This window comes from Melitaea cinxia, chromosome 24 (genome assembly GCF_905220565.1).
Source record: "Melitaea cinxia chromosome 24, ilMelCinx1.1, whole genome shotgun sequence".
NCBI classification, from domain to species: Eukaryota; Metazoa; Arthropoda; class Insecta; order Lepidoptera; family Nymphalidae; genus Melitaea; species Melitaea cinxia.
Window position 1 is genome coordinate 3,693,781 of NC_059417.1, and position 21,737 is coordinate 3,715,517.

The 21,737-nt window shown below is 35.0% G+C and overlaps 1 protein-coding gene across 1 annotated transcript; it reads left to right on the forward strand.

Moving 5' to 3' along the window:
• The first annotated feature begins 972 nt into the window (after positions 1–972).
• Positions 973–14,110, forward strand: LOC123665639 (centrosomal protein of 89 kDa). Its single transcript, XM_045599914.1, has 14 exons — positions 973–1,069; positions 1,566–1,797; positions 2,493–2,665; positions 3,394–3,631; positions 3,816–3,826; positions 4,169–4,296; positions 5,310–5,449; positions 6,000–6,101; positions 7,885–8,178; positions 8,816–8,975; positions 10,061–10,228; positions 11,231–11,381; positions 12,415–12,590; positions 13,806–14,110. Exons 1-14 carry the CDS (start codon positions 1,037–1,039, stop codon positions 13,963–13,965), a joined length of 2,166 nt encoding a protein of 721 aa, XP_045455870.1. The 5' UTR covers positions 973–1,036; the 3' UTR covers positions 13,966–14,110.
• The last annotated feature ends 7,627 nt before the right edge of the window (positions 14,111–21,737 follow it).

A 21,737-nucleotide genomic window follows, 5' to 3' on the forward strand; every position in this document is an offset into this window, starting at 1 on the left:
AACCGGCGGGCAGACATGATGCGACTGTCTAATTCGAAACGATCCTGCTTGTCGCCACCGTCGCTCAGCTGTTTCCGCGCACGCTCGCAATCGGTATTACCCGAATAAATAAGAAAGCACGTTATCTTTACCGCATCAGTGCACGATTGTAAATCTTTTCGTATAATCGATTCATTCAGGAATATAGAGCTACTGCTGCCATCTCGAAAGTGACGTGTGTACTACACAACCATTGTCATGATTGTCATACAGGTGTCTGTGTGGCCTCTGCACACATTATAAATACTACCATTTATCTAAAATTTCTGTACTGGGTACTTAAAGTAATACCTGGCTTTTAGGTTTAACTAAAATAAAATAAAATTTTAATATTCTTTGATAGTGATAAATACAGCAAAGAAAGTTCTTGTAATTATGATATTCAGTCAAAATAAATATTTTGTTAAGAGACTGAAAACCGTGCAAACGCTTATTACTCATGCCAAGAACATAATATATTCAACAGAGTAGCACTAAAATTTTAAGCGAAATAGAAATTTTTAATACGTTATGTACTATGTAGTAAATTTTAGTTGTTCATGACGAACATAATTATAAATATTATGGAATTTTTCTAATTTATTGGTATTACTAATAACAAGTGTAACCATGGTAACAAAATTGTCAAACTGTAATTGTTTATGTTTTGGAACTAGATTCACAATTGATTGCTTAATTTTATTTTATTAATTTAGAAAAAGTGATATAACTACACTTCAACCGAATAAAAGGTTGTTATTTATACATTCAATTTTTTTTTAGTTTAGATTTTCTGATAATTTAAGGTGGCATTTCCTTGTATCCTGGTGTTGTGACTCGCGACCTACATTTTTGTTTTATCAATAAAACATATTGAACGATTGACCTATTTAAAATTGCCCATAAAATATTTTTGGCAACAAACTAACAAAGCATTATTAAGGACTTCTCTATTTTACCTGTCTGACACATAATGAAAAATGTTATCAAAAATTATTATCAACTATCATAGTTGACGATGGATGATCGTTTAGCGAAGACTCCTTTTATTGTGAGTATTTATTGTGAAACTTATTTACAGATCGATTCAGCTTGAAACGTCCCACAGCTGGGCATAGAATTCTCTAGGCCTTCTCCATGTAGGAACTTGTAAGGAAAATTGTTATTCAGCAAATATAGTGCTTGTAAAATAACAAAACAATGTAGACCCTTACATATGCCATATAATTATGTTGATTAAATTTTTGTAGTTCTGAGAAAAGTAAATTCAAGAAGTAGTCTTTTTTTATGACGCATTAACGCAGCGGTCAGGTCACGGCCTATGTCCCTTAAACGGGCGTTTACAGTTTCAATCATAACCATAAAGAAATTTGACGTGAACTGCGTGTTTGTTCTTGTGTTTTGTGTGTGTTTCCGTACCCCAGACAGGAATAAATCCTAGTGCGGGCCAATGAGTGTGAGGCATTTATTTATTATTATTATTATTTACTATAACTATTTGGAGAATTTTGCCACCCGCTTTAGTCTCTGGCTTTATTTTATTGCAGCCAACATATAGTTGTATTTACAAGAAATGCCAACCCCAGGAAACTGTTCAAAAGTTAACATTTACGGGCAATTTTACTCCTGGCCATCGGCATTTTGACATAAGCTCTTCAGAGAGACGTAGTATGCGTCAACAAATACTGAATTCTGTGTTAAAGAAAACTGAGTCTTTAATCATGGACCACAGAAGCAGTGATTATAATAATCCTACATATGAGGATCCAAAAGACATTGGTAAGTTACAGATAGACAACGGTAACATAAAGGTAGCGTATGCAAAGTTCGATACAAAACAGGTCATCATATCCAAACTTCATGAACTTAAATCATATCCACTCTCTAATTGTTACTAATTACATGGCTTATATAAAAAAAAGAAAATTTATTAATGTGGGATATATCCTTGGATATCCGTGGGATACAGTGGAGTGGCAGCCCAAACAGGAAAATAACCCAAGCTTACTGACCTTATGTATCGACACTGATATTGTGTTGAAAGGGGTCACAAAAAGAAAAAAAGTTTTGTTCAGAAATAAATTAATATCCATAACAAATTGAATTAAAGTTGAAGGTCAGTGCTAAATATCTGGCCATTGACTATACTACTATATATTACTGCTCTCACATAGTGCTGTGTTCTTGTGATGATTAAGGTAGTCAGTAAGATCTATTGGGAGTGCATTATGCTTTTAGTGGTTATAGATTTACGATGCGTTTCTGATGTTGTTTGAGTTTCAGGTGTATATAGACTACAGGAACAGCTTATCATCAGGCAGACTGTACACTTGTTTGCCACCCTAATGGTATAAAAGTCTCTGTTAGAGATCTTTTTTATAGTGTCTAAATTAATATTGTACACCTAAAAAAAATACAATATATTAAGATTAGTCTTGGCTTTGTGAAATGTTTGTTATGTTCTATTATTTCAGTTCAAAAACCGGTAAAGCCTCCCAGAAAGAGAAATGTTCAAGGCATAGCGGTAACATCACCTCGGAGTAAAGATGGGAAATCCTTACGGAAAGAGCAAAAGAGAAAACTTACAAAGAAATATGAAAGTCTTGTGACGGCATTAATGGATAAATGTGAGGAGAATTTTGGTGTGGTATGTTTGTTTTGTTGTTGTTTGGTTTTTATTTTGTTTCTGTAGAGTTCTTCTTCTTCTTCTTCTTTTATAATTGGACTCCCATAGGAATTACCAAAGTCAGAGTCTTTTCCCTCAATTACTTTTGAAGAATCTGCTCATAAGATTAGCCTTGTGAGATACTACAAGGTTAAATATGGTTTGCTTCACACCACTTATTCGTCTAAAAAAACAAACACAACAAATGTTAGTATGTTAGAAAAAAAACTTCACATTTTAATATTTCTCTATAGTTATATATCTCTTAGATTTTTATATTTTTTTTTTTTTATTTTTATTTTAGGCCTGCTATCAGTCGCCTAGACTATAATCAGGTCTGTTGCAAGAGATTAGTGTTTCGAGAGATAGAGCCACTGCTCCATCTCCCCTTAGTAAGGCAGCACATCGGCTTTCTTGAGTAGATTTTTATATGGCATAATTTAGTTATAAACTAGCTTCTACCCTCGAATTCCCCTCCACAAATAAAGGATATACATTGTTGGTATGTCTGTAATACGACCAGCTGGCCTTGCTACCACGACTCTCAAACTCGCTCGACGCTAACCCTCAGCTCCTATTATCATAGCATCTTTTTACTTAGTCTGTAACTCATTCTTACTACCTGTTTTTTAAAGATAATTCTTAAATTGTTTTGGAATAGTAACAAGTACTGTTTATAGACTAATTTTAAAATTATACCTGTTTTAAAGATTACAGAAAAAGAATCACAAATTAACAAACTAAAAGACAAACTGAAAACGGTGTTGGAGTACAATAAATTATTTGCCAATGAGAATGATAAACTTAAAAATGAGTACACAACATTAGCGAGTTATGTAGATGAGTGTAAGAGAGTTATAAGAGAGGAGAGAGAGAGGAACGGAGAGTTGGAGACGAGGATTAAGAAGTATGAGGAGAAAGTGAAACATTATGATGTTCCAGAGAAAGGTTTGGATTTTATTTTTGAAATTTATTTTACTAAATTTTAGTATAATATATACCTACATATATGAAGGTATGACATATTAGCTTAGCAATTTATAATTAATATAAAATCAAGTTATCAATGCTGAATTTAAAAATTTGAATTATTTTATATAGAAAAAGGCTAAATAGATTTGTCTGTTTGTAGATTCCTGTTTGGTAGCATCTTCATCAGACTTTACAATATTTTTATTTGACAAATATTATTAAAAAACAAATTATAAAAATCAATTTAAATTTTGAACTATTAACATTATTAAATATCCTTGCAATTTATTAAATTTAGCACAAAAATTCAATCAATACTCATGATTATTATACATATTATAAAATATAATAATAAAAATATGGATGTATGAAATCTGGAGCAACCATCTGATGCTCCTGGTGTTGGAGACGTCTATAAGCTACGGTAATCGCTTACCTTCAGGTGGGCTCTATACGCTTGTTTGCCGCAACAATTATATAAAAAAAAAAAAATGTTTGTTATTTTCAGAACAGTCGACGGCTATACCACTAGTAGAGGTGTGTATGAGTTGCAGTAGTCGACAGATCGTACTGAACCAGGCGCGCGAACAGAACACCAGACTACAGAAAGATATGCAAGCCTTAAAGGATGTTTTGTACCGGTAAATGTCTAATACTTTAATAAAAAGTTTAATTGTGATGTTTATTTAAAAAAAAATGTTTAATTGTTTTTATATTTGTAAGAAATTAAATGATGATGTTGAGTAGTAAAAAGAAACAATGAATAAAAGTAGATAGGATTTTTTTAGTGGCCTACTCGATTTTTTGGTATGTTATTTACGAAAAGTGTGATCGGGTGAGGCGAACGGAAGTTGAGAGGGAGATATAAGTTAGTGAAGATAGAAAGAGAGACAGTTACTTTTTGTAAGTTTCACTTCAGTCGTGTGGTCTAAAGCACATTCGTTTTTTTATTGTCATTCCATCCTTTTTTTTCTTACAAGGGGAAAATCCATCATGGATACCCTCTAGCGCGGGGTGCCAGAGGGTTATGTCAGACTCCTACTGACTAAAAACCACCACGTGTAGCAGTCGTCCGCGTGGGTGGGGCGAGGTGGGGTCATGCTAGCATTCGCCACCTCGCCCTGGCGGTAGCTCCAAGCAAAGTCTCCGGGCCCCGGCACAATGGTGGGGTGGCCTCGCTCACAACAAGGCCACCCCTCAGACGTGTCATACGTGGGGTCTTGTCGTCCGGCCAGCCGAAGTTCCCCGACTATCGGCCGGCGACCCCACTATTACAAGGGGGAGGGGGGAGGTGGGCAAACCGTGTCCTCCTTGCCCCCGTACGTCTGCGCCGGAGTGAGCCAGCAGAGGCGTCTTCCTCTCTGGCCCGCTCCGCGGTCTCCTTCTGCGTCATTACCTCTTCGCAGAAGGAGACCGCCGCCTGTCAATCGTTGTATAATCCTACCTCAAGCCTGTTTTTTTCCGTGTTTTGAACATCTTAAGGTTGACTGGTAGATAAGACTGTATAGCTTTAAGTCACCTTTTGCGCAACATGCTGTTTTTAGTTGTGTAGTGTATTGGTGTTTAAAGTTTAAATAAGTAATAATAATAGTTTGATTAAATCATTTTAGATTATTGCAACATTTTCGAAATGAGAACGAGATTTTTTTTTCAGATTAAATGTCCAACTGTCGAGATATCAAGAACGATTAAGAAATATTAACCCGCTAAGCGCAGAAGGTAGTGTGTTTAAACCGAGTGATAAATATGATGGGTTTGATTCCTTGATTACAGCAAGCATGGGCCAAAAACATGGTAAGTATTTTATGACTGATTTTTAAGAATATGTTAATCTATTTATTTTTTAGTTATTTACACGATTCTGGCTGTTCCATTTTCTCTCGTCGAAGTATACTCGTAATAACTTGACACTTAGTGATAACGTAGCATTCTGTAAAATCTTACCGATTGTTTATGAATGTATCCATTTCAATATTCAAAAATGCAATTTTTTTTCTTTATGATATTGGTATAGATCAGGGGTGAGCAACCTTTTTAATCGATGGGCCAATTTCAATTTTTTGTTTTTTTTTTTGGCGGGCCGCACATAGATTATAGAACAGAAAAACGAATTTATTTGAAAATTTTAATGAACAATTTGGCACTGTTTTGTCGTATAAACATGTTTAACGGGCCGCAAGCGACCCGTGGGCCGCGTTTTGCTCATCCTTGGTATAGGTAAGGAACATATTCAATAATAATAACATGACATTTCCTATTTTGTGGTTACTAGTTTTTTCATTATTATTTTATGCCTTTTTGGTAGCTGTCTAGAATTATTTATTTATATATCTATATTCCATAGATACAAATGACGACGGTCACTCGAAGAATGTTCCAGAAGTCGGTACGACACCATCTGAAAGAGTAGTGGATTTATCTGGACTATTGAGTGCGCAGGCGCTGGGTATGTAACCTAGATATTTAAAAATAAATTAAAATAGTAATGTATATTTAGATTATATATAAGTTTTAAAATTTAAATTACATAGACTCTAAGGTACCGACGGTTTTCGGGTTCGATTCCCGCTTGGGGTGGATATTTGTGTTTGTACAAATATTGGTTTCCGGTTTAGATGACTGTCCTTTTGCACGTTAGCTGTCGGTCTCGGTTGTAATCATAGACACCTGATAGCGATTGTTACTAATAGTAGGGAGTATATCCGCCAACCTGCAGTGGAGCAGCGTGGTGGGTTAAGCTTCTATATGGAGAATTAAGTCTAGGCTCAGCAGTGGAATATTACAGACTGAATCGTCAGACATTAAAGAATGACGCTATGATACATTTATTAAGTAAAAGCTCCAATCAAATTATGAATGTTTCCATTAAAATTAGGGAACATAGTTTATTTTATTCTCAAAATTCAGTATATATACTACATACCTAACCCAAAAGTGCCTGCGTAAATAAAAAGAGCACTAGCAATGGTTAATTTGTTTAAGTGTTTTTACGTAAGGAGATTATAAACACTTCAGTAAAATATTATAAGTATCATCATCATCATCATCATCATCATCTTTTCAGTCTATCACAGTCCACTGCTGGACATAGGCCTCCACAAGTTCACGCCAAAAATGGCGTGAACTCGTGTGTTTTGCCCATAGTCACCACGCTGGGCAGGCGGGTTGGTGACCGCAAGGCTGTCTTTGTAAAATATTATAATACTTTGCGTTAATTAAAACATGTAATTTTCTTGTTATAAAAATAAAAAATAAGAACAAACTAGTTTTGTACATATGACACCTCCCTATGGAAAAAATCTCATAAAGGTCATAAAAAATGGACAAATGCAGACCAAAATCTCATAGATCTCAAATCTTCTCATAAATTCGTTATGAGAATTTGGTCTGCATTATTTTGTCCATGTTTTTATGGGGTTTTATGAGTTATTTTCATAGGGATTTCTATTTTCTATTAAAATTCAGTTTGATAACTATTTAACATTTCAAACCATAGTTTGATGTTTAATAACCTTAGTCAACAGCAAATTTTTTTTTATAAGAGGCGTTCAAAATAAACATTATTTTCATCTATATAAAAAAACGATTGTGCTTTAGACCACAAGACTGAAGTAAAACTTCTTTAGCAATAGGCCTGCACAACAGGCCTGCACTGTGTCTTTGATATACGAAACGTATCTGGCAATGAGAGAAAGAGAAAGAAAATGTGTGCTCGCACCTCTCTCTCCTCTTTTCGCCTCGCCCGATCACAATTTTCGTAACGCTCTCGTCACGCATTCACAAGCTTACTCCCCATTTTGAATATCATATCAAAAATTGACCGCTCCAGCGGGGTTCCAACCCGCGTCTCCGTCTGATCGTGTCGGCGCTCTAGCCAATAAAGCTATGGAACGATGTACCCGCTAGATCGAAATCTTTGATATGATAATTTTTATATTCGGTTTAAGCGAACCGTGGCGCCGTCTATAGTAAGCTCTTTACAGAAACCCGTAACTATTCAAAGTTTCATATTACAATGAAAATCTTTGACAGGAGACGACACCATGCTATTTTTAATATCTACGATTTTATTTTTGTGTTACGCACACATTAGGAATTTTGAATATCATATCAAAAATTGACCGCTCCAGCTTTAAAATAAAATCGTAGATATTAAAAATAGCATGGTGTCTTACTCCTCATATCAAGCGTACGTAAAAAGGTTTTATTTCAATAAATTAATATTACAGCACCACTTTTTGATGCGTATCAAGAAAATCTACAAGAGAAGGACAATCTCATTCTCGACTATGAGAAACAGTTTGAAAATATGAACAAGAAATCAAAACAAATAGTTGAAGAAAATAAATCTCTAGTCGATAAAGTTAGTACATTGGATGAAGAGATAGTGCGAGTGAGACAGAGCTATAAAAAGCTTAAAGTCGAGAAAGAGACGTGCGATGTGGAGAGAGCTACGTTGTTAGAAAGAGCGGAGAGAGCGGAGTCGAAGTTGAAGGAAGTTTATGAGTTGTATGAAGGGAAAAGTAGGTATCTTTTGTGAATTATAATTTTCTTATATTACTAGGTCAACTATAAAGCGTACGGCTCACCTGGTGGTAAGCGGTTACCGTAGCCGCTAGACGCCTGTAGCACCAGAAGCATTGCCAACGCGTTACCGACTCTACCCTTGACCCAGTTAATAATAATAACAATAATTTTTTCTAGAATTGTAGTTCAATTGGTTGTTCTTTTGCACTGTATTTGTGCACTTACAATTAACCATATTAATATATATAAATTCAAAACAGGTTTACATGTTCCAAACACCATAGCACCTAAAAAAATATTGTGTTGGCTCGCAAACGAAAAAAAAAAAAATCAACGTCAATTTCATCGACAAGTAATACGACGTGGGTAGTCGATAAAACATTCGATTAAATAATAAGCATTAACGATCAATTTTAAATAGGACCACATGACAGTCACCACTTTTCGATTAAAGAAAGAATCATCAAAATCGGTAAACCCAGTGAATAGATCTGAGGTAAACACAAACAAATACAACACTTAAAAAAATAATCGAATTGAGAACCATGTCCTTTTTTTTAAGTTGGTTTGCTCAGACTTATACAGTGAAATATTGTTTAGATTTGAATTACATTTATATTTTTATAATTTTAGTGGCAGCCATGTTTCGAGACTATGAAACGGTACACAGAGAATACTTCACAGTGAAGACGGCTCTAGAAGCTTCTGCAGGAAAAATGGCGCAACTAGACGCTATGCGAGCCAAGACCGTACCCGCCGACTTACACGAGAGACGATTGGACGATTGTAAGAGGTATTTAACATATATTTGTCTCACTCTTATATGTTGAGTTTGTATTTTCTGTCCTTCTTACACGCTTTCTGGTTAGAGGTTCTCTGACTTAGTCGAGAGGAGATTGGATGATTGTAAGGGGTTGAAACATATACTTGTCTCACTCTTAAGTGTTGACTTTTTTGTCCTGTTCACACGTTTCTGGGTTACATCGTGCAACACATGTGACTTCATTATTTCAGCCTATCACAGTGCACTGCTGGACATCATCATTATCATCATCATCATTTCAGCCTATTACAGTCCACTGCCGGACATAGGCCTCCACAAGTTTGTGCCAAAAAATGGCGTAAACCATGTGTTTTGCCCATAGTCACCACGCTGGGCAGGCAGGTTGGTGACCGCAGTACTGGCTTTGTCGCACCGAAGAGGCTGCTGCCCGTCTTCGGCCTGTGTATTTCAAAATCATCAGTTGGATGGTTATCCCGCCATCGGACAGCTTTTTAAGTTCCAAGGTGGCAGTGGAACTGTGTTATCCCTTAGTCGCCTCTTACGACACCCACGGGAAGAGAGGCTATATTCTTTACTGCCGTAGCCACACAACAGACCCACTGAGACACGACCCACACGAGAGGAAATTGGACGTTTGTAAGAGCTATATAACATATTCCCTCTCACTCCTGCATGTAGAGTTTGTATTTTTTATCCCCCTCACACTGTTAGACACTATGAGAGGTTGTATTAACGCAATATCCGCAGGGTATTAGGAACAAGATGATCGTTTCAAATGACAGTTACCAATTCAAAAAAATGCGTGTGTGTTTGTGTGCGTCCATTTTGTGCTTGATGACCTTTATGCCTAGGCGTATATCAAGTGTTGATGATACTGATACTTTGGATTCATGTTAGACCTTGCCTACATAATACAATGTGGTATACAAGTACATACAATAGGGCATACAAGTATGCAACAGTTCAATGCTTCCTAAACTTACATCTTAAACAAACCTATACCTATCACAAGTGGGTAAACCAGGTGGTAGTATTTTTTATTGTATGTCAATAGTTTTAGTAATAATTCAATAAATAGGATGTATGTATTGCAGGTTACTCGAAGAATTGAAACATCAATATTCTATGGAGTCGGAACGTAAAAGTGAACAAATAAAAAAATTAGAAGAAGAGTTACGAAAAACGGATGAAAAGTATAGTAAAATGTGTCAGGAGCATGAAGCTGTCAGAGAAGATCTTAAGACTGCGCTTAAAAATGTGAGGTAAGTGGTGGGGTTGTAATAATAAAAAATATTATATTATAGTATTTTGTCTGATTTTTTGACGTTATGCTTGATGCAAAATTTTTGAACCAAACTACAAGAAACGCTGTTAGAGGAGACTGCGATATGTGCTTTTTGGCCTCGAGGAAGCTTTTTCAAGGTATGGGCATGGCAAAAAAAGCGTACAGCCCACCTGATGGTAAGCGATTACCTTAGCGTATAGACGCCTGCAACAATGAATCGTAAGGGCGTTGCCGACCCTACCCCCTGATCCTGCTCACACGTTTTGACCTCCTTACTCATCACAGAAACACAGCACTACTCAAAAGCAGTGATTTAACTGTATTCCACGGTAAAGTTGAGGTACTTCTCCAGGCGGGCTTATCTCCAGGCCCTATCTCAATGGGCTGAAACTATTTTATTATTCCTGTAGAAAACGATTCGTAATTAACTCAGAACACATTTCCGTATGTCAGACTATAGTAAATCGCAGGGCTGTGGTAGACTCTTTTTAGTCTAAAAAACTAAGAGACGATCTCAGAAAAGTTCAGAGAGATTTTATCACGATACATTTATAAGAAAATATAAAGGACCATTTTTGTTTTCTGGCGTTTGCTGGTTTGATCCCAGCACATGACAAACATTTGTATTGGCCATACAGGTGTTTGCCGTGGTCCGGGTGTTTGCGCAGTCCTAGTGGGTCTCCCCACCGTGCCTTGCTTTGTGCTCTCGCACGTTAAGTCGTCGGTCCCGGTTGTTATCATTGTACACCTGATAGCGATCGTTACTCATAGTAGGGAATATATCTGCCAACCCGCATTGGAGCAGCGTGGTGGATTAAGCTCTGATCCTTCCCCTACATGGGTAAAGAGGCCTATGTCCAGTAGTATATTACAGGTTGAAGCGAACATTTCTGTAAAATTTTATTGTTCTCGTAAAATGCGTGTCCTAATGATCTCAGGTTATATATTCGTATATATGATTGTAGATATTTTGTCGTAGGTTATACCGCAAGGCTGCGGTAGTGTTCCGGCACCGCGCGCGCTCTGCGGCCGCTCGAGCGACGCGAGCGCGCCGGAGTCAGCGAGCGCACAACGGAGAGCCGCTTCGTAAAGCGCTCGAAGCGCTGGAGAAGATTAAGGCGGAGATTAAGGTGAGAGTGTTTATTGTACGATACACAATGGAAGCGCTTTATGCGCTGGAGAAGATCAAAATGGTTATTAAGGTTAGCGTGTTTATTGTACTATACACAATGGAAGCGCTTGATGCGCTGGAGAAGATCAAAACGGTGATTAAGGTAGGTGTGTTTATTGTACTATACACAATGGAAGCGCTTTCTGCGCTGGAGAAAATCAAAGTGGTTATTAAGGTTAGCGTGTTTATTGTACTATACACAATGGAAGCGCTTGATGCGCTGGAGAAGATCAAAACGGTGATTAAGATTAGTGTGTTTATTGCACTATACATAATGGAAGCGCTTGATGCGCTGGAGAAGATCAAAACGGTGATTAAGGTTAGTGTGTTTATTGTACTATTCACAATGGAAGCGCTTGATGCGCTTGAGAAGATCAAAACGGTGATTAAGGTTAGTGTGTTTATTGTACTATACACAATGGAAGCGCTTGATGCGCTGGAGAAGATCAAAGTGGTGATTAAGGTTAGATTGTACTATATACAATGGAAGCACTTGATGCGCTGGAGAAGATCAAAGAAGAGAAGAAGTTCAGAGAGTTATGACATAAAAGCATATTTATTAAGCACATTAGAATGAAATAAGGAGTTACAATTTTTATATTCCTTCTCGTATTTATACTAATAGCAGTTCTAAACAATTATGCCACGAAATAGCTTCTTTAGTGAGACTTTTTCTAATTTAGAAAGAAAGAGATAGAAAATTCGAAAAGGGTTAGAGCTAGCTAAACTTAATTTATTATAATTTAACATTAAACAAAAGAGTATATATGTGTGTGTGTGTCAAATACATGGTAGTTTGTGTAGTTAATTAATAATTATGTTTTTTACTGATTTAATGTATTATCAACCCGCCTTCCCAGCGTGGTGACTATGGGCAAAACACACGAGTTTTTCTCTATATAAACAATTTCGTAAAAAAGGTTAAAAAGTTTTTGCTTTACGTGTAATACATAGATTATTTAGAAAATAATGCACTAATATATATATTATAGATTGTGAAATCCCGAGCCCACTCATCACTGCTGGAGCTCGAACGCCGTATGGAGGAACAGCAACGCGTTCAGATGGAGACCAGACGCGAGCTGGAGAGAGCCGAGCTCGCCCTCAGACACAAGGAGGCTGTTATCAGGAGCCTCATAGATAAGGTGGCTGATGTTGAGGAAGTTCGGTGAGTTCGAATCGTCGTTTTTATATACGACTAGATCGGCAAACAGGCGTAAGAGCCTGTAAACATATATAACCTTACCGTAGCCTATAGACGCCTGCAATACCAAAAGTGTCACCTCAACCCTCCCTAAGAGCTATGGCCACCTTACACTCCACAGGAATACAACACTACTTGTCAGTCAGTCAGTCACTTCAGCCTATTGCAGTCCACTGCTGCAGCTCCACTGCTGGACATAGGCATTCTCTAGTGGATAGTCTCATTTCTAATCCTATCCTTGAGAGAAACCCTAAGCATAGCCCGTTCCATTGCACGTTGAGCGACTTTAAACTCGTGGACCAGTCCCTTCGTCAGTGTCTACGTCTCGGCTTCGTATGTTAACACAGGCAGGACGCGTTGCTCGAAGACTTTAGTCTTTAAGCATTGCGGAATCTTCGAAGTGAAGACTACTTGAGAGTAGCGCTATTTAGCTGTGATCTTCTGTAAGGTCGAGGTACTTCCCCAGTCGGGCTGCTCCAGATTTCGAGCAGGATATATTCTTCTGTGCCCCACCTCAATAAATAGAAATCTATTTAGTAAATATATTTAACACATTTTACTTTTGTCCAGTACTAGATGTCCAATAGTGATGAAGAAAATTCTACTCTGTCATGTATTGTACTTACCTGTTTTTTTCTTTTTGTTACTTAATTATTTTAACAAAATTAGCTTGTATGGTCGAATAATTTAACGCATGTCTGAGCTCACATCACTTCAACTGATCAATATAAAAATGGCATTCTAAATTTCTTTAATCCATAAGATCAATGGGCGAAATTAAACTAAGTCGCAACGATGAGTCGTTATTTTCTTAACTTGAATATACTATAATATTATGAAGCTCAGGAATCTACTTGGTTAATCTTGCTAATCTCAGTAACTACTGTTTCGAATATTTAGAAGTAGGGAAACGTCAATGAAAAATGTTGCAATATTCTGGTAGCGCGGCCGGCCGGTAGCATTACAGAGATACAAAGTTTTTCCGGTTTCTTGAAAGTAAAGCATCCAGCAGAAGCTGGTACTCTTCGATAAATTACTATAACGGTAATTGCAGAAGACTTAAAGCAGTAGAGTAAAGACTTATAGCTGGCCTAGTCAGCCGATTCAGTACATCAAAATGTACTAGGAATATATGGTTCTGGCAACACTTATTTTCACTTATGTTTATATTATTTTTAGATTAAGTCAAACCAACACCAGTCGTCTACAAGGTATACCTTCTTCAGATTCCTCCGATCGCTCTCCAAAGACCCAGGATAAAAGAGACAGGAGTAATGTGAAGCTGGTCCCAGGTCCAGGGGGCTATTACCAGGAGAAAGATGGAAAGAAGAAAAAATGAAAATTATTTTCGTTGATATGAAATTTTTATATCTGATTATCTTGTCTCATATGTCTTCGTACTCTAATAAAGTAATGCGTAATACTCGTTCTGAATCTTCGAAAAGACATACAAAACAAAATGTGTTTACAATATAAACTAACTTCAATGTGGATTTTTTGACTAAATCGATATGTTCAATAATTTCAAGATGTCTTAAATAAAAAACTACAGTGCTTTTACGCTGGTGGTCGCGTTTTCGATTCCCGCTCATAGAATGTATACAGATTTTGCTGTGGTCTGGGAAAGTTGTGGTTGTTAAAGAATTTCAAATTTTCATTCTATAATCGCCCTGTGAGCCAAAAATGATTATTGATAATTTTTTTCATTCGACATATTATGATTGTGACCTAGGTATATATATTTTTGTCTACCTGTCCTGAACATCGCGCCAAAACTACTGACTAATTTAAATGATATTAAGGATATTTTGATTTCATATTACTAGTTAGAGCTTTCGTATTGCATACTATTTATTCTGAAATTAGTGCGGTTACCTTGGAAAGAGTACAAAAATTAAAATGATTGATGATATTTTGTTACATTTATTCTATTTTTGTCACTGAGGAGATATTTTAAATATTATCCATTAATATTTCAGTCTTTAGTTTATTAGATTACAAATTAAAGACATTACAATCCTTTCTAAAATATCCGAAATGAATCATAGAACTCGAAAACCTTTAAAAGTACAGCTCACCTTAAGCTAGCGTACATACTTTATCTTCTAATCCACCGGTTCCTTAACCCCTGAGATCCTCCAAGTCCTAATGGGCGTACCTAAAAACACCAGAAATACTTTGAAGTTGAAACAGCTAACTTATGTAAACGCTATGAGGTTTTATATCTACAATATATTGTTTAAATTGAACCTTCATCATCATTACAGCCTATACAGTCCACTGCTGGACATAGGCCTCCACAAGTTTACGCTAAAAATAACGTGAACTCATGTGTTTTGCCCATAGTCACCACGCTGGGCATAAATTGAACCTTATTACTTATTAAAGTGTTAGACTCTCGCACCTAGCTCTAGCAGTGAGAGTCATCTCTATAGACGGAGAGTCATTTATCTCTAAAGACAGTAGTGCATATATTTCAAAATTAAGAGTGAAAATAGATAGACCCTATGACAAACGATATACATTTTCAGGAGTTGGTATGGAGTTATAAAGCGAGGGGTGATCATTTTTGCTTAGGGGTATAAACAAAATAAAGGTTGGAAAGCACTGTTCTAGTATCACATTTTATGAGCTATGACAATCGCGAATACAGTCGCGAGTACAGATATAATTAAAATAAGATAAGAAAATTATTAGATAAAAAACACGAAACCATAAAAAATATATTACAATATCTGATAAGGACAGATTTAAATTAAATAGTTTTCTGATTTACCAACGTCATTTTTATGATAAGCTTAATAGTTTCTATGTTATCATTTCTTTGTCTTGAATTATCGTCTATTTGTACTGTTGTTATTTATTATTAAAATTCTTTATTAAATTCAATACATACAAATATATAATATGTACTTATTGCTTTTTAAGTTTAAACCATTCAACATTCTTATGTTCTTAAAACAATTGTGTCTACTCCGAAAATTTTACTTAGGTATCAAAAGAATTAAATGTAAGACATCTATTTATCAATCAACGTAAATTTGAAATATAATAAATTTAATAGCTGTTTTAAAACTTGTTTTTTTTTTTTTGTTTCACATCAATGGAAGTGGAAATAAATTAATGATATTATTTTTTTCTATTTTACGCGCGCGTTTATTAATAAGTAGTCATCTATTTATTAATCAATATACTTCTAATTTTATTACAGTTTTCTATAGTACAGAATAAAAACTTATTGTCTATACTCTATAATAATATATAATATATATATATAATATTACTTTCAACGATTATTTTTTTCTTTGTGAGTTTTTTGTTGTAATTATAATATATTTTTTTTAAATTAAGAATTAAACTATTAGCTACTTCTCTCTTTTTTCTTACACTAAAAGATCTTAAATAATTATTCATTAAATACAATTGATAAAAAGGATGTGACGAGTATATATTTTTTCTGATTAAATGTATAAATTGATTTATTGATTAGCTAAAGTTTATCAATTAGATTCAATATTTAATCGACTAATTAAATTTGTTGTTATAGAATTTTATTATCTGTAATTATGTATTTAAAAAACAGCGAAGACAATATTGGTACCTATTTCCAATTGCTGTGACATAAAATACCTGTTTTATAACATATATTAAATTTATTATGTTCCAAATTACCTTTGTAATACATATGTATGAAATAATATTGAATAATTGTCGATGTATGTTCGAATAGAGCAAAGTCGATGTAAATTTATTTAGTAAATAATATAAAAGAGTTATAAGTAGTTGAAATAAAACATTTCCTGCCTAATTTGGTTGTTTTATTTTTGTCGTTATCAGTTATAAATAAACACACTTGACCTTAGTGAAGGTTCGTACTTAAATAAGTCAAGGCTTACATAGAGGCGCCTGTATGTAGGAACAAATATTTTGTATTAATGAAACCGTGAGATAAAGGACAGGTAATCGTGACGGTATGACGTACTTCTAATGATTTATAAAATAAATTTTACCTCAAAATCATTTGGACGATGTAATGCAATATAACACAACAATATAAGTAATTTTAAATATTTTTAAATCAATTCGTTTTGTCTCAATACATGATATAAAATATTTGTTTTCATAAATTTTGATAAGATCACAATTAAGCACAATGTGATGTAAAGCACGTATAACTGTAATTTTTCTATCATCATCGTCATCATCATCATTCCACATCATTGCAGTCCACTGCTGGACACAGGCCTCCACAAGCTCGCGCCAAAAATGCGCAAACTCATATGTTTTGCCCATAGTCACCACGCTGGGCAGGCGGGTTGGTGACCGCAGGGCTGGCTTTGTCGCACCGAAGACGCTGCTGCCCGTCTTCGGCCTATGTGTTTCAAAGCCAGCGGCTAGATGGCTATCCCGCCATCAATCGGCTTCTTAAGTTCCAAGGTGGCAGTGGAACCTTGTTATCCCTTAGTCGCCTCTTACGATATCCACGGGAAGAGAGGGGGTGGCTATATTCTTTGGTGTCGTAGCCACACAGCAGCATTTTTTCTAATAACAAGCTAAATAATTGTGTTTGTTTGCAAACGAAAAAAAACGACTTCAATTACATCGACTAATAATAATACATCATATGTAAACGAAAAAATAGTTAAGTAAATACGCGTTATGAAATATTACTTAACTTTAAGTAAAAATATCAGACTAGAATCAGCTTTCGACTAAAATATGAATCATTAAAATCGTTACATCTCGTTAAAAGTTATAAGGCACAACGACGTAGGTCGACGAAAAATAGTCAAGTATATACGCATTATTTGATATAACTCGAAAAGTACTTGTCAGGTTTCGATTAAATTTAAAGGGACACACACAAGGTCTACAAGACAAGGACTTCCTTTTGATTAAAAAAAGAATTATCGAAATCGAACCACACAGTAAAATGATTGAAGTAACATAGATAAGAAAATACAGTCGAATTGAGAACCTCCTCTTTTTGGAAGTCGATTAATAAGTCACAAGTAACTAGCCACATATTACGTTAAAGCTTCAAGTCTTTATTTATTTATTTTTTACTCTACAAGGGTGGTAAACAAGCGTCCACCTGCAAGATTATGTAGCCTGTTGTGCTAACAAGCGCATTGCCACTATCAATGCAATGTACCCTCAGGACAGTGGCGTAATTATCCTACCATGTGAGGCCCGTGGCAAATTTATTGAACGAGGCTCTAAAAAAAAATCGCTCAGTAATTAATTTTAATAAATTGCTAAGATACTTGGCAACAGTAAAATTGTGTCAATTTTAGTTCATGTTAAAGTTTCAAAAACTTAGGTATTGTATATGTTATATTATGTATTTACATATGTTATTACTCAGGTTACTCCAGGTGTGAGTAAGACAGGTGGCGAATGCTAGCGCGACCCCAGCTCGCCCTACCCAGGCGGACGACTGCTCACACGTGGTGGTTTTTTAGTCAGTAGGAATCTGACATAACCCTCTGGCGCCCCCGCGCTGGAGGGTATCCATGAATGATTTTCCCCACGTAAAAAAAAAAGGTGTGAGTAAGATGTTTCCAGCTGAGAACTGCCTCAATTAAACGTGCCATCCGATAAATTTGTCTACGGTATTTATGGATTCATATTTAACGCATCGTATACTGAGTGCTTCCATATCATCTACAAAATATCATAACATATCGACACGACTACTTTTTTCTTTCTTTTACTATTAACGTAATTATTTTTAAAGATAAGGAAACAAAAGTAATTACCGTGTGCCTTATCGTTATATCAGAAAATAATAAGTAAAGTGATAACAATCACAAATAAATCGCAAATTTAGATATATTTAAAGTCTAAAAAAATAGTTTTTTTAGTTGCTTGTCCATATTTTATTTTAAATACATATTTAAAATTACATCTTCTCTAAATATTAATTTACTGATCGTAATACATGTTTATACAGCTTACTTTTTCCATTGCCATGGAGCTGTTGCTGTTTCATAATTATAATAGAGTGTCATTGGAGATTATTTTATCGGGACACATTATTTCGGTAAAACGCTAAGGCAACTAGGACAAAGTAATTAATAGTATCACTTAATGCACATTAAATTTTGGCGCTAATACCTAAATACCTATAAACATCACACTCTGTGGCGTAGAGATGGGGGGGGGGTCTTACAAGGTTTGCATCATGCCCCAGGCGTTACTCACAAATGGGCGCCAAATGGCAATACTTACATAACAAAAAATTGCTGGACATATTATATGATTTTCGAACAGGGGCGCTAAAAAAGTATTGCGCCCTGAGCGCGTATTAAGCTCGCTACGTCACTGATCACGCTACAACTTAATAGGTTCTAGTTGTAGATGTTAGCCTAATTTTCAGACACCGACTGTACCCTACGGTACCGCAGAAAATATTCTGCTCAAAATCTAGAGCAGCCTGTTTGCCGACCTAGTTCTATAAAAAACAAAAGACAGATAGTTCACAAGATTAGCTCTTTTACATTGATCGAGCCTTATAACAAATCCTTATAATGTATAGTTAAATAGCTGCTTGCCTATATTTTACAAAGAAGCTATACAATAACTTATTAAGTATTTGCTCATCAATCAGTAGCTAAACAATACAAAATTTTATGTTTCCAACTTTAAAATAACGTACTTTCCATACTACTATCAGGCCCTATTTCACCTCATTAATGGTAGAATTTGAACAATCTCAGAAACATGTATTTACTAAAAATAAACTTTCATGATTTTAAATTCTAAAGTGATGGACTTTCCATCAAAACTTACTACTATTATTTCACCCTTTAGACTCTAAAGAGTCTCTTTAGAGGACAGAGCTTCTACAAACACATACGTGTTGTTACTCATTTTAATTAGCATCTAAAAAGAGAGTTATGTCTCTCACCCCACTAGAGAAAAATCCTTTCTGAAATGAAACTATAATATAAAATCAATATCTTCTCAAAAATTTTAGAGTAATTGTAAGTGTGATGATACCTCATTTGGGAATTTTATATAATTATGTAGTTCGTTTTGGACACGTTTCTCTAAAAAAAATTGGATGGATGATGAAGAAAGTTAGTTCATCTAACAGTGATATTGAAAAAGATACCCAACATTCTTTACGTACATTATGTGCAATGGGATAATTCCAAAATTATTCTATAATTGTTTCGAATTATTAATCACCAATGTCTATAATTGAACTTTTTCTGTTTTATTTTTTCTGTTGCTTTGGTAGTTGATAAAATTTAATCTGCACGTAAATTAGTAATAAGCTTTAAGTGCAGGAGGTAAAATAGGTTATTAGGGCCTGATTGTTCTCGATACAACCTTTAGATTCGTAATTGCGAATAGGAATATCGCATAAAAAAATATCAATTCGATGTTGAAAAAGAAAATAATAAATCATAACTTTTATCTGTTGGATACCGTCATACTTCAGATAACTTTAACGGTAAAGGGTGAAACAACTCCCTTAAACATATGTAATGTACTACGTATAGTCCAGAAAATATTAAAAAAGCAAATTTATCATAACATCCACGTAAAGTAGCATAATGAAAGTCTAGTTACTTGCGGTGTAGAAACACGAAATTAAGAAAAACAAACAGACAGTCGTAAAATTTTTACAAAGAAATGAAAAATGATAATATAATAAGAACATTAACGTCTAAAACTTATCGTAAGTATGTCAACACTGAAATCGTGCCTGTTATCTACGCAAACCGTTTCAGCAATTCATACTCGACTCCTTTATAACATCAGCAGTTGTTGTGCTAATGATGCATTTGTAACAATTTATTACGCTCATCTCAACATGTAAACGGTAGCGGGAAAAGTGATATATATTTTTTAATCCACGATCACATTGTCTGAAGGATTAAAAAATTGTAGCAATTAATTTATAGCTTATAAGAGGACAACCGCAAAATTTGAAAATAACATCCCAGTATATATTGACAGCCGTTCAAGATATTAAATTTCACGGTAGGTATTATAAACTCTATTTAATTATTGGCACAAGTGTTGTACAAAGCGGTATTTAAAATAAACAGTATATTGTTTTTTAATAATTTACGTAAATAGTACGCATTTTATTGTACATATATTACTGGTATTTTGGTTATTAATGTTTAAAACCAACCAATGAGTTGGCAACGGAACCGTAAGTGTTTGAATAATATTTTTTTTTTTTTTTGATTAGGTTAGATGGTTTCTAATATATTTTGTAAATATTTTTATGAAAATAACAAAAAAAATACAGTCGAATTGAGAACCTCCTCATTTTTTGATGAACGAAGAAATAGGACATAATTGATCACAGAAATAAATCAAAAACATTATCATTCCAACCCAGGTAAACATTCCTAAAGTTCAAAAACAATTTTATAAAAAAATATATCCTGTGTCGTAAAATTATGATTTCTTAAGAAATGACGTTCAAAAATACCTTAAAAATAGTGCTTGAAGTAGTTAATTCATATCAAAACTTTCCATTCAATTTCCGAACGAAAGAACTTTCATTTTCCAGACTTAAAATCTCATCCCCTTCCACTTCCAGACTACAAATTACGTGTAACTTATTTTTTTCTTTAATTTTTGTTATAATTTCTTCCTTTTCCAATCATCCTGTTCCAATTTTTTTTCTTATCGATAATTATTGACCTTGCCCTAATATGATTTAACCAAACTGAAAACTGTACAGAATAAAAATATTTATATAATCCTATATATAAAATTCTCGTGTCACAATGTTAGTTACAATATTCCTCCGAAACGGTTGGATAAATTTTTATGAAAATGTATATAGGGTATATACGATATCGTCATCTTTGCGGAGACGTTGGATGAGTTAGGCCAAATGCTGGCCGGCCTAAACAAGTCCTCCCGACGTGTCGGTCTCTGTATGAACTTGGACAAAACGAAAGTTATGTTTAATAACCAAGTCATACCGCGACCGGTATCGGTAGATGGTATCCTTCTCGAAGTTGTTCAAGATTATATTTATCTAGGCCATACTATACAACTAGGCCGCAACAACTTCGAGAAGGAGGCCGATGGGAGGATTCGGTTGGGCTGGGCGGCGTTTGAATGGCTTCG